At 41.0% G+C, this 12,785-nt stretch overlaps 1 protein-coding gene across 2 annotated transcripts; it reads left to right on the top strand.

Annotated features, from left to right (window-relative positions):
* The first annotated feature begins 3,107 nt into the window (after positions 1 to 3,107).
* On the top strand, positions 3,108 to 9,321 carry LOC145434563 (uncharacterized). 2 transcript variants are annotated; one of them, XM_080311909.1, is made up of 9 exons: positions 3,108 to 4,555; positions 5,249 to 5,344; positions 5,855 to 6,134; positions 6,391 to 6,499; positions 6,843 to 7,040; positions 7,111 to 7,317; positions 7,375 to 7,504; positions 7,577 to 7,647; positions 8,665 to 9,321. In XM_080311909.1, the coding sequence occupies exons 1-9, from the start codon at positions 4,453 to 4,455 to the stop codon at positions 8,923 to 8,925; spliced, it is 1,455 nt and encodes a 484-aa protein (XP_080168035.1). In that variant the 5' UTR covers positions 3,108 to 4,452; the 3' UTR covers positions 8,926 to 9,321. The 2 variants fall into 2 exon arrangements, with proteins under 2 accessions (XP_080168035.1, XP_080168036.1); XM_080311910.1 differs by having other exon boundaries at positions 4,395 to 5,181.
* The last annotated feature ends 3,464 nt before the right edge of the window (positions 9,322 to 12,785 follow it).

Here is a 12,785-nt window from a genome sequence, read left to right as displayed (position 1 = left end):
ACCTGCAGAGAGCCGAATAATTATTGTTTAGCCGCTGCATGCGAACGTACGTCTGCAGGTTGGCCGCCTCCAGCCTGTTGAAATAAGGATGAACGAGGTTGTAACTAGGGCTGGGCATAATGATTCGAGTACTCGAATCTGAATCGAGTAGTAATTTTAATGATTCGAGTCGAGTAGTAAAATACGATTTTTTCGAGTACTGAAATTATACGCTCCTCGCCGCTGAAAGTTAATTTATCAACCAGAATTATAGTTTCGATACTAATTTTCAGAGAGGAAGCCTTGAAACCTTGACTGGTCGCACCGTAGCATACAATACATATAGTACAAAGCTACAAACGTTACTGGGAATAACGCATTTCTGAAGTCATGATCATTCCACAACTTTGCCACCCGGTGAAATGAAATCAGTGTGGTTCAAAATATACCTAGCTATCTTTAATATGATGGATAATGGACATTACATTCTTTGTGGTGGCATAAAAGGTACTATATTTGTACTTTGAAATACTATTTTCGGTTATGACGTCATAATAAGTGATACTCGATTACTCGACTCGACTCGAAGCAAAATGCGTGATTCAGAATCGAATCACCCGGGAACTCGATTTTGCCCAGCCCTAGTTGTAACGTACTTGAAATGCTTAATACTAATCAGGGCTCGAAGTTACCGGACCAACATTCTCAACCTCGACCCACCGAGACCGGCTGGCTACTGCCGGCCCTGCAATTATGTACAATACGCTATTTAGACAAGAATCATTATAGACAGATTTCGCAAGCGAAACACATCAGCACGTCAACACGTCAACTCCATCCTGTTCTACTCCAAAAGGAATCGATAAATCCATTACCAACGTTTAAATAAGGAGAAGCATTTGCTTATGACATCAGAAAAGGAATGTAATTGTGCGAAATACATGTTCTGAGGTATAAACTGCCTATTTATTGTGATAGCTAGTCATTGGTCAATTTTAATGCGAATCTGGTACACCCCATCTGACTGGTACACCCTTTTAATATTTTGGTACACCCTAGGGCAGGGGTGGGCAAACTTTTGAGCTCGCGGCCGCATTCAACATCTGAATCCATTCGCGGGCCGCACTATATACAATTGGGATTATAAACCAAAACGCAATATTGGAATTTAATTATATAGTGAGGACATGGAGATAATATGCTTATTTAAAACAATCCAAACATTGCTTTGATGCTATCGAACACGCGTCAGAAATAGTGGCGAGATTTTTGGGGCTGGTCGACCTCATTAACCAATTTGTCAAAACTGTAGAGATGGAAGTTGGTTGTCCCTATTCTTAGAACAGGATTGAATTTTAAATCTGTGAGCAGCGATATGTTTATAGATTTACTAATTCCACTTTTGGTTCAGTTCCATGACATGTATGCTTCAAACACGCTTCTACTATGTGTGGATAAAATATAAATACACTGATTCTACGCATACAGAGAACGAGTCTACCTAAGACACGTTCGAATCGTTTTTTTTTTCTAAGCACATCACTGAAATAATTAAAACTGGAGTGGCCAATCTGAAATCATACTCGTGATCCGAATTAATTATGTCAGTCTCGTTTAGGATTTCTGTGATGTTAAGCAGGTAAAACCTTTCAAACTGCGTGGGCCGTGAGATCGGGCTGTCGCGCTAGAAATTAAACGTAAAAATGACATAGGAAGTAATTACCCTATAACAGTGGTTCTCACAATTTTTAAGACACGCCCCCCTTATAATGGTAAAAGATTTCGCGTCCACGTATTACCGTCATATCACAAAACGCAACTAGGATGCTAGCAAACCTTACGGGTAGTTTGATGGCATGGAAGGTTACGATTGCGGATGAGAGAATATTAAATATGAAATTCAGGCTAAATACAGAGCAATAACTATGAATAGGAAGTAAATCGCACCCAGCGCGAAATTTTTTTTCAGTCGAGTTCAGCTTAAGGCCCCCTTGCGAATGCTTTCATGCTAAGGGGGGTGCGCCCTCCAGTTTTGAGAGCCACTGCCTTCGATTTATCATGGAGAAATATCCTAAAAACAAGTTCAATCAAGTCCCTGCATTAATTGGACTTTTAATAACCAATATCTTTATCAAGTTTCTTTAGACTCTCGTGGGCCGCACAGAACGGTTCGGAGGGCCGCATGCGGCCCGCGGTTTGTCCACCCCTGCCCTAGGGTGTACGAAACACCCGGTTGAAGAGCACTGATGTAATTAATCCAGCAGGGCTCAATCTTGATTTTATATTTTTATTGTATCATAAAAACCAAGTCCTTGCGATTGGCTTGGCTACTGCTGTATTACTTGTTAATGGGGTGATTCGTAACATCGGTAGCAGGTACAGAAACCCATTTCACTATAGATAACTAACCTACGGATAGATACGCAACACCCGTCGTCACGCTTGCTTGCTCGGTGGAAAATACTGCTCAGCAATCTGAACGCAACGTAATTGCTACTCCCATAGCTGACGACCCGAGCGCTTAAATTACATAAAGTTGATCTTATTTGAAAGCTACTTTTGTACTGATTCCGAAAATATACATTAAACTTTCATCAAAGCAAAGTAACCAGCCCGAAATAGCCTTCAAAGTCTGAAAATCGGCATTGTTTCAAACAATCGCAGCGACGCACCACGATGACCATAACAATGACCCCTGCGTGGCTGCGATTGTTCGGAACAATACCGATTTTCAGACTTTGAGGTGTATTTCGAGACGGTTCCATCGCCCTTAACAGATTTTAATGTATATTTTCGGTATCAGTGCGACAGAAGCTTTCAAATAAGGTCAAATTTATTTAATTTGAGCGCTCAGGTCGGCACCTACACTGTAAAAAGAATTCTTGTAAAATAGCTTGTAACGAGCTAATAAATGCTTGATACAAGCTCGATGGAGCTTGTAAATGCCAAATGCAAGCATATAACAAGCTGTCATAGGTCGGTGCTTGTAATTGTGCTTGTAAATTGTTTATTTTCTGCAAGAAGAATGAACAAAAATAGCAGTCTGTATACTCACTCAAGATTCGTCACAGACACGACAACACACCCCAGACACCATAACACACCACAGACATGCCCAGACACGATGTCTGAGTGTCAACACAGTTCGCACACGCCCCCGACATGCCCCAGACATGTCACAGACATGATGTGCGATCGAAAACGCAGTTCGAACTTACTCCAGACATGCCTCAGACATGATTTCTTACTGTCAACGCATTTCGAACACACCCCAGACATGTCCCAGACATGATGTTCGAGTGTCAACAACAGTTCGAACACACCCCTGACATGATGTTCGATTGACAACGCAGTCCGAACCTATCTCCAGACATGCCTCAGACATGATGTCCGAGTGTCAATACAGGCCCAACACACCCCAGACATGCCCTAGACATGACCCAGACAAGATGCTCAAATGTAAAAACGCAGTCCAAACACATCCCAAACATGATGTTCGATAGACAACGCAGTCAGAACCTGTTTCAGACATGCATCAGTCATGATGTCCGAGTGTCAACGAAGCTCGAACACCCCCCCCCCCCCGTCGACATGCGCTGACATGTCCCAGACATGATGTTCGAGTGTCCACCGCGCTACAAATACCCCCTGACATGATGGGTGATTAACAACGTGGTCCGAACCTATCTCCAGACAAGCCTCAGACATGATATCCGAGTGTCAATACAGGCCGAACACACCCCAGACATGCCCTAAATGTGTTCCAGACATGATGCTCGAGTGTCATAACGCAGTCCGAACACATCCCTACCATGATGTTCGATAGACAACGCAGTCCGAACTTACTCCAGTCACGCCTCAGACATGATGTCCGAGTGTTAACGCAGTTCGAACACACCCCTGACAAGCCCCTAAGATATGTGAATTGAAACGTTGTTCAAAAACACCCAGACATCATATCCGACAATAGGAAAATGCACAAGACACAAAATACGATGCGATTCCAATGTTACTATTTTTCATTATCTTCCTTTTGGTCATTATATTTCAATATAAACTCCCAATTCACCCTGTTTGCACAAAATAAATCCGCCGGTTTTGGTTGAGCGGTTTATCAAAAAGGCGCGAGAACAAAACGAGGAAGGATTTGGATTTCGATTTCAAATAATCGCAATTAATAATTTTTATCTGATTCAAGAACAATGGATATCGATTTTAGATTAATTTTACGATCAATATATGTAGAAATGAACTTGAAATGTCACATAACTTTACACTTCAACGTGTTATTCGGATCAGAAGCCTACCTTTTATTGATTTGGACTTGGATTTTAATCTCGAATTCGTAACAGGATTTGGATTTTACAATATTATATCAGACCATTTCGGCGCGAACGCGAATGGCGAAACCAGCCAGTTTTTTGGTGGTGCAGGTTTTTTACGTTTTGGTTTCTCCGTTTATTGCAACTTAGGATGAGTCTGTGGCTGTGTCCTACCGAATGTTGCGATGGTGTAGAGTCGTTTCCCAATAGGAGGTCCTTATTATCTCACCTGAGGCGGTTCCACCGAGACGAAAGTAGCTTCCTGTGCAAAATTGACTGCTGCAACCGGACGTTTGGTACGTACAAGAGTTATGAGGTACATGTTTATCGAATGCACAAAGAAGTACTAGAAAATTCAACAAAAACGACAGACAGCAATAGTCAATATATTGTTTGTCAATGCCGAGTGCTTCTTTTGTACTAAATTGATAAAGTCTATTCAGTTTATCAATCATTTTCATAGTTACTCTGTTAAAGAAGATGGCGTTCGTGTTTTTCGTCCTACAGACTTGATGTATCATGAACCACAGCAGATATATGTAATCAATGACATTAACCTGATGAGGTTACGTCGCGGCGTATATCACTGATCAATATTTGTGATTTGATGTATTTCAGGTTATTGAAATAGTCTTGATTGCTATGGCCAACGCTGAAGCACAGTTAAAGTTGAAGGTGACCTATGGTGACCGTTAAAAAGTGTTTAGAGTAACCTCTGTATTAGAAGTGAAAACTGCTGTATTACATAAATTTCCTGAAGTTCCCGCTGACAATGCCAACATTGAGTACCATGACAAAGATTTTGGCTGGGCTGAATTTGATTCTGATGTGGAACTATGCAGTGGCGATATTTTGAAATTGAGTGAAAAAAAATCATCAGGTAATTTAGTCTCATATACAATTGCCATAATATACATGCTTCGTTACTTGATATTTTTGTCTTGCAGAGCCTTCGAAAGTGACAGATTTGCTTGGTGCTGGTGTTCGTAATTCAAATTGCACCAGTAATGTGGATGTATCATTGACTGAAGAGCAGACGAATAGTAAGTTTTATGCCACCTACTGCAGGACCGGCCAACCCGTGGCCCGCGGGCTACATGTGAATAGTGTGGATAGTGGCCCGCGCAACGGTTCGTCGCTTGCATGTGGCCCTTCTGCCGAAAAGGTTGGCCACGCCTGACCCACTGTTTGACGGTGTATAGCAGTGTTCCCAAATACATTCTTACACAATGTGTAAGTGACATTCACAATTACAAATTCAAATTACAAACCACGCCATAGTTTAATCAAGAATATGAACACTGACAGCTAAGTATAGCTTTCTAGTTCCGGCGTTAAAATGTAGTCGTGTTGCGCAACGTTATCTTACAGCCGAATACTTTGAGAATGGAGAAGTCGATCAATATTTAGATTTTTCGGGATCAGTGTGACAGTAACGTTCGATTAATATCAATTATTTTAAAATTTATCTCCCCCTCCCAGTCGCCTTGTTTGTAGCTAGCGCTTCCTTTGGGAACCAGAATTTTGTCTCATAAGTGATATTTCAATTGCAGGAGATATGTGCAGTGGTCTGCGAAATTCAGAACAAGGCGTTGATGCTTCATCATTCATGAATGATCTGGAGCCCTCTACATCTATAACTGATACGCCATTGATGGATGCTGAAGAATGTACTAAAAAGCCTCAAAGATGTTCTGACCACAAGTATGAGGTGTGCCTTCCTGCTTATCTGCACAACGAGGTGGAAAAACTGGAGTCAAAAAGCGACTCGAGGCCAAGGTTAAGAAGAGCAATTGTGGACCATCTGTTCTACGATCTAACGAAACACTTTGGGTATTGGCTGTTAAAGTGATCTATATTCTAGTGCAGCGTTTTTCAACGTGTGGGGTTGGTCGCAAAGGGTATAATTTTGGGCTCTGCACACAATCTGGTCGGTTCTATTACTTCCTTATTCACAGACTAACGCTTTGTGACAACCATAGTCCTCTGTACTCACGATATACTGAATGAAAATACTGGAGATGACCCGATACCAATTTTGGTGCATTCAGCTTCTTGACTATGTAACTTTCGTCCACTTTTCATTCAGACTTGACGTGCCACCGTATACAAAAACTCTGGCATGTACAGCTCTAGTGCAAGAATATAAAGTCCTGAGATCAAGCTTGGCAGATGAAGATCATTATCTTCCTGCATGGGTGAGTTTTGAAGCTTGAAGTATGGTAGTGCTACATCGGGCCGACCGACTTTCATCTCTATAGTTTTGACAAATTGGTTATTGAGGTCCGCCAGCCTATGAAATCTCGCCACTATATGTTTCTGACACGTGAGCGTCAAAGCAATGTTTGGCTTGTTTTAAATAAGCACATATGTTATCTCCATGTCCTCACTATATAATCAAATATCAATATTGCGTTTTGGTTTATAATCCCAATTTTATATAGTGCGGCCCGCGAATGAATTCAGATGTTGAATGTGGCCCGCGAGCTCAAAAGTTTGCCCACCCCTGTGCTACACTCTTTAAAATCCGTAACATTTTAGCACGATTGGAAAAAGAAACTCGATAACAAAATTTTTAACGAACGTCGGAAAGTAGAAAATCCAGACGATCCGGTTCTCATCGCAAATAGAATAAAGTATGGAAGACCTGGTCCACGGAGACGGCTCCATACTGAAGAATCCGACACGAGCAGCCCTCGATGCAAGAAACCCCGAAGTTCTGGTCTTCCTGCTAACGAAGTAGGAAATTACTATTTTCGTGACTTGTCGGTCGGGAACCGCTGATTCATATATTAATTAAAAATTTCAGGTCGGAGAATCTTCGAACAATGAGGAAAGCTTCGCCGAACATAAGTCAATCATATTATCGGAATCAAATTCATCTAACCCAGCCAAGGCAAGGCTTATGAAAGCAATGAAAGCCACTTTCAAAAGGCGTCGGTTCGATATAGAAGACGGGAACATGCCAACTGCTGACATTCTTGTGGAGTATCCCCTTCTCAGAAATTCATATTGGGTAAGAAGCAATATCATCGGTTTGATTTCTGTTTAACGGTCACTGATAATGTTTCAGCTATTGGAAGAAATGAAGCTGATTAACAATGGTCTAGATATTCTGGACAAGATCAAAGAAAATAAATTCTCCAAGCATGCAAGAAGAATCAAGTGGGATCGCTTGTCAGCCGACATTGTAGATGTGATAGGTACAATGCTTTGAATATACAAATTATTGGACAACTCAAAATATGAATTTGTGTTTTTTTCATATTCCGCAGAACTCAATTGGATGCTCGGTATACCTTCAATGTTCAACGAATCCTATGACAAATTCTTGGTTATAAACAAGGTTTGTACCAAGTACATGTCGACATTGCATTGCTATAAAATATACTTTACTGCGCTGATAATAGGCTCACAGCTAGATATGTCAGTATAAGTCGGTGGCGGCTAACCCGTGGCTTGCGAGATGGTTGTGTATGGCCCTCGAGGTAATTCTCGAAACATCGGGTAAAATAGCAAGGCCTGCCAAAATTTGATTGGTCTGACCGCGAAATTTGATGATGACTAAAAAATCAGTTCCGACGCATTGGCGTATTTAGGGGCCAGCCACATTTATCGCAGATTTTCGTATATGACCATTAAGTAGAATATCTCGCAGCAGATTTATTCGACTTGATATTTTTCTTGGCACTTCGCATGATTTCTTGTCACTCGATTTTTTGCATTTAGTATTGGGGCCCTCCTGAAAATTAAAATACGCATCACTTACAGAATTGAGTCCAACTATATATTCGCAATTAGGAGATACGTTGTGTCGTCCAACATGCGACTTCGCTTGTGTGCTCGCAGCGAGATCGTCGACGATGAAACTTTGCACAATAGGACGGAGGGATGTTCACCGAAACCTTCGATATTGCTATATCTAAACGCCGAATAATCATGTCCTTGCAAAATGAACCCAGTGGTATACAAAGGCAACCCTCAATATTTGCAAGTAACACATTTATTTATCGAATTCATTTGTTGTTTTTGAAAATATATCCCACCTAGCGCGATCACGACATGAATGCCCACAGAGTTCTCATGACATAATGTAAAATGTAAGTCTTATTTTTATGTTACCTAATTCGGTTGGCTCCTATCGGACGACTTAAGAAAGGTCATTAACATTCAAGTGGCCCACTCAATGGTTCCCAAATCTCTTGTGTCCCTTTGGCTGAAAAGGTACCCCTGGTATAAGTGCTGTCATAGTCATAATTTTGACCTAATACATCAGCCATTATTACTCTGATAGTATTATTGGCTATATAAGTTCATACTCTCTTTGCCTTTCAGTATACAGTTGTGTGCCCTCTTTTTTCAGGATAATCCAGAATCACCGCACCCAGTCATACATCTTGACACTCGACAAACCAAGTGGACGGTGCACTTCGACGGGCTAGTGATAAATGACGTAGTAGATTTCACACATGCTTTAGCTCTCATCCTGTCAATACATTGGGTATTCAATATCCAGTTCGCACGTGGTGTGGATAAGACTCTACATTTCTTGTCCATCTGCATTGCAAAAATCAAAGGGCTGCATATGCCGTCTGCGGTCGCTTCAATGTGTGAAACAAATTGATTTGCAGTTTTTAAATTCATTTGATCATTGATATACAATGGTAAGTGTAAATAGTTTTGCTTTTTTGGGAGTGCTGAAGTAGATTTGGCCTCAAGTGATTATATTTTCAGCATACTTCATTACTTGACAATTCTGACGTTGTGAAGTAGAAAATAGGTTTGTACTGGACCTAATGATACTTTAGGAACTACATGAGTGCTTGTCAAGCCATTAGCTGCACTCCTGTGGAGCATGCTTGGTCTGCTGCAGGCTAAGTCATGCAAATATTTTTTGCACAATTTCTTTTTATACATGCTGCTGTTGATTTTCATATACTGTGCTTGAGCCTATTATGCTGTATATTTCCTGCTGATCTGCTGCTGTTAATCGGCTTTAAATAAATGAGCCTTTTCGCTATAGTTTTGTGAACAATCATGGCCGCCGAATGCATTGGGTCTTTCTGCCAGTACAGGTGTAAGATTTGGGTATAATAAGAGAGAGAAAAAGAGTGTTACAAGATATAGCTTGTACTGAGATTGCTATAGCTTGTACTGAGATTACTAGATTTAGCTTGTAGAGCTTGTAACGAATTACAAGAAAAATACTGTAAACTAGTAATCGATTACAAGAAAAATACTGTTAACTAATAATCGAATATACCATATTTTTTCCTGTAAATTTACAAGAATAATTTTTACAGTGTATGGGATTAGCAATTACATTGCGTTCCGATTGCTGAGCAGTATTTGCCTCCGAGCAAGCAAGCGTGACGACGGGTGTTGCGTAGCTATCCGTAGGTTAGTTATCTATAATTTCACACTCTGCTCGATATCAACGTAACAATTGTCAGACGCCGAATACATTGTCAGGTTTGTTTGTTTTGTGGTATTCATGGTGTTTGTCGACTACTATGGTCATTTACACCAGACCAATATTCTTCATTTTTATTCCATAACTGCCGACTTATAGCACGGTCGACTTCTAGGCTGGTTGTAAGACACCGCTTACGCCTAGAAAAACCTCCTACACCTGGGTATAAACATTCTGAAGTCGACCTCGGTCGGACTCGAACCCGCAACCAATTGGTGTTGCAGCCGCGGATTATACCACTGCGCTATCTCTTCACACACATTTTCCGTTCTGGCCTGGACCGTCAATGCGTAAGCTTATATTCCCTTGCAAGTCCTCGTCGAAATTGTATGCATAGCGACGCAACATATTGATTTTACGGTATTATTATATCATTTGATTGCCCCAGTTAATACATTTGACGACGTTTAAAACGTTAATATGTACTTCAGCATTGTGGCGTTATGTAGCTCGAGACGTCGCTAGGTATAGTGTACAATAATTTAGGCCATCACTTCACGTTCGCGTTCACACAGAACCTTTCAAAAAGGTTCGCGTTCACCCGAACCTGAACCTTTCAGAGGTTCACACCATCCCTAGTATATGACATGAATAAGTGCCGACCAACGATCCTCTATTGCAGGGGCGGGAAACATACGGCCCACGGACGGTTTCCCGTCTTACATGATTATATGGCCCGCGGCCCCAGTTTGCCGAGATTCCCCACTACTTGCTTACGTCAAATTTTAGTGACTGTATGTCATTACATACGTATGTGCGCAATGTGCGTGAACTTACGACGCACGACTTGCGCGTAAGTTCGTCGTAGCGAGAAGGCTTGCATTATCGGCATTTACCATGATAAATTTGGGTCACCGGGCTTATCGAACGCCTGGAAATCTTAATTATCGATTGCACCGTGTGTTAATTGATCATAGAGAAGCAGACATGGCGGCGGCTGTATGACAATGATGTTCGGAAATCCACATTGTTTTCGTCATTGTCGGCGACAAATGGCATTGAAATTACTTTCGTTGAAATACATTAATTAAAGACGATTTATTCTATGTATATGTGGATAAATGAGCGAATAATGTATCGATTCAGCAATCCGGCCCGCCAAGTATTTAATTTTCCGATATCCGGCCCGCCGACTGGAGAAGTTGCCCGCCCCTGCTCTATTGCGAAATGATTTTCCGCATAAAACGTTTCGGATCGGAAATCCCACCACGACAGCAATTTTGGTCATCAAGGGAGCAAGAGCTACTGCTTTGAAAGTAAATGGATTAAGTGTTCATCTTTATCGTAATACACAGAGACGCAAATTGATTGCAGATTGAGATTATTGTCGTAGAAATAAACAAAGCCATGTATTGCTAAAATACCATTTGATATTCATATGATACCATATTTATGCCATCCGTTAAGCGATAGCGTTGTCGCTTATGTGTATATAATATGTTGACATAATGTCCAAGCATTATATTGAATAAATCTCTTCTGATTGCAATCGGAATACACGTTCAGGATATCGCTTGATGTTTCAGGCGAACATCACATAAAAGTACAACCCCAGAACGATATGGGAAAATACAGGAAATAAAAATTTCGACTTTATATTCTTGTTGAAGTCCAGGACAAAGTAGTCATTTCTTGCCTCATCCCGACAATATAGTTTTATAAGATGATTTCATTAAAGTCACCTAATTCGTCATTCAGAGTGGACTTATTGTATGAGTCAATCTGTTCTACGGGATGCAATATTGACGGTGTATTAATTATTTGCTGACTGCTTACGCTTAGATCAAACCGACTAGTTTTTCTTTAGCCACCCAATATAACCATCAACGGCTAAGTTGAGTCGATCAGTTTATTGAATAATAAAAAAGAGAGGCAAGTCATCAGTAGAGGAAATAAATGTTCAAAATGTGATCCGCAATATCTCCAATAATTCCTAATAGCTCTCGACGGCCTCACTTCTCTGCAATCGTTATTTCGAATAATATTTTCAATCACGGACGCCGAACTATTGGACGTGGATTTTTTAATTTTGCAATTTTCTCTGAGGCTAGTGATTTATTGTTATATGTGAAATATGGACGTTTTTTTATTATTGTCCCAGATGTTTCGTGGCATTGTTGATGTGCATATGCCATGAGTGCAACATGTACATATGCAGCTGGACAAGGAGGGTTCAGAAATCGCCTTCGAAGACTTTCTAAGGTTTGCCCTTGCCCTTTCATGTTATCTCAGAAATGCTGAGCGCCAAGCGGGAAGAAGTCGGACGCTCCGCCATTATGCTATTTTATTGGCAAGCAGGTTCGCTATACCGTCCTGATTCCTCAGAATCGTACTTATTGGTAAGTGGGATGTCTGATAAAAATTACATTGACCTTATTTCCATCATCCGTCTTGAGTTTGCGTTCTGTCCTTATATTCGGCCGGTATGTCCTTATTTTCGGTTATGAGATCATGTTTATATTGCTTTTGCGCCAAGACATCATAAATGTAATGTACTCCCGTATAGTCTACTCTAGGGTTGGGACTTCGGGATCAAATTTGAAATCCCGGGATCGGGATTTCCCGGGATTTGCGCTTCTCAATCCCGGGATTTCCCGGGATTAGCAAAGAAGTAAAATACCCATACAAGCTACACACACAACATTTATTCCTTGCAGTATTGACGAAAAAACATGCTCCCGTGAATACGAATGAAACCCAGCGACCGAAGGCCACCCGGATAATGAGCGTTTAAATTCATGTACCGCCTGTTTCGTGAAGAATTTGATTCGTCAAACGTGACCGAAAAACGTCCAATGCTGCGTTTCATTGCTATAAGCTCTTCTTCCACACACTTACGGATTTATTTGCTGTGCTCGATCACCAAGTCACGAACCCGTTTGCGACATCTTGACAAGTCATAGCCAAAAGGCCCGACGAATTCACTCACTTTGGGTAATTGAATAAATGCGATTTATTTTATAGGAATCGAACTTCCTCATCTTTATTTTTAGCTGATCTTTCTTTGACGT

This window comes from Botryllus schlosseri, chromosome 2, assembly GCF_051294905.1.
Source record: "Botryllus schlosseri isolate E-star chromosome 2, Bs_hap1, whole genome shotgun sequence".
Taxonomy (NCBI): Eukaryota; Metazoa; Chordata; class Ascidiacea; order Stolidobranchia; family Styelidae; genus Botryllus; species Botryllus schlosseri.
The sequence above is the reverse complement of the archived record's forward strand: the minus strand, read 5'-3'. Positions and strand labels throughout refer to the sequence as shown.

Bases quoted from the DNA above. Each gene is read 5' to 3' on its own strand.
- LOC145434563 (XM_080311909.1), top strand. From the start codon at position 4,453: ATGAGTCTGTGGCTGTGTCCTACCGAATGTTGCGATGGTGTAGAGTCG. The intron at 6,500-6,842 runs GTGAGTTTTGAA...GTAACATTTTAG, and splicing joins ATCATTATCTTCCTGCATGG to CACGATTGGAAAAAGAAACT. The intron at 7,505-7,576 runs GTACAATGCTTT...CATATTCCGCAG, and splicing joins CGACATTGTAGATGTGATAG to AACTCAATTGGATGCTCGGT.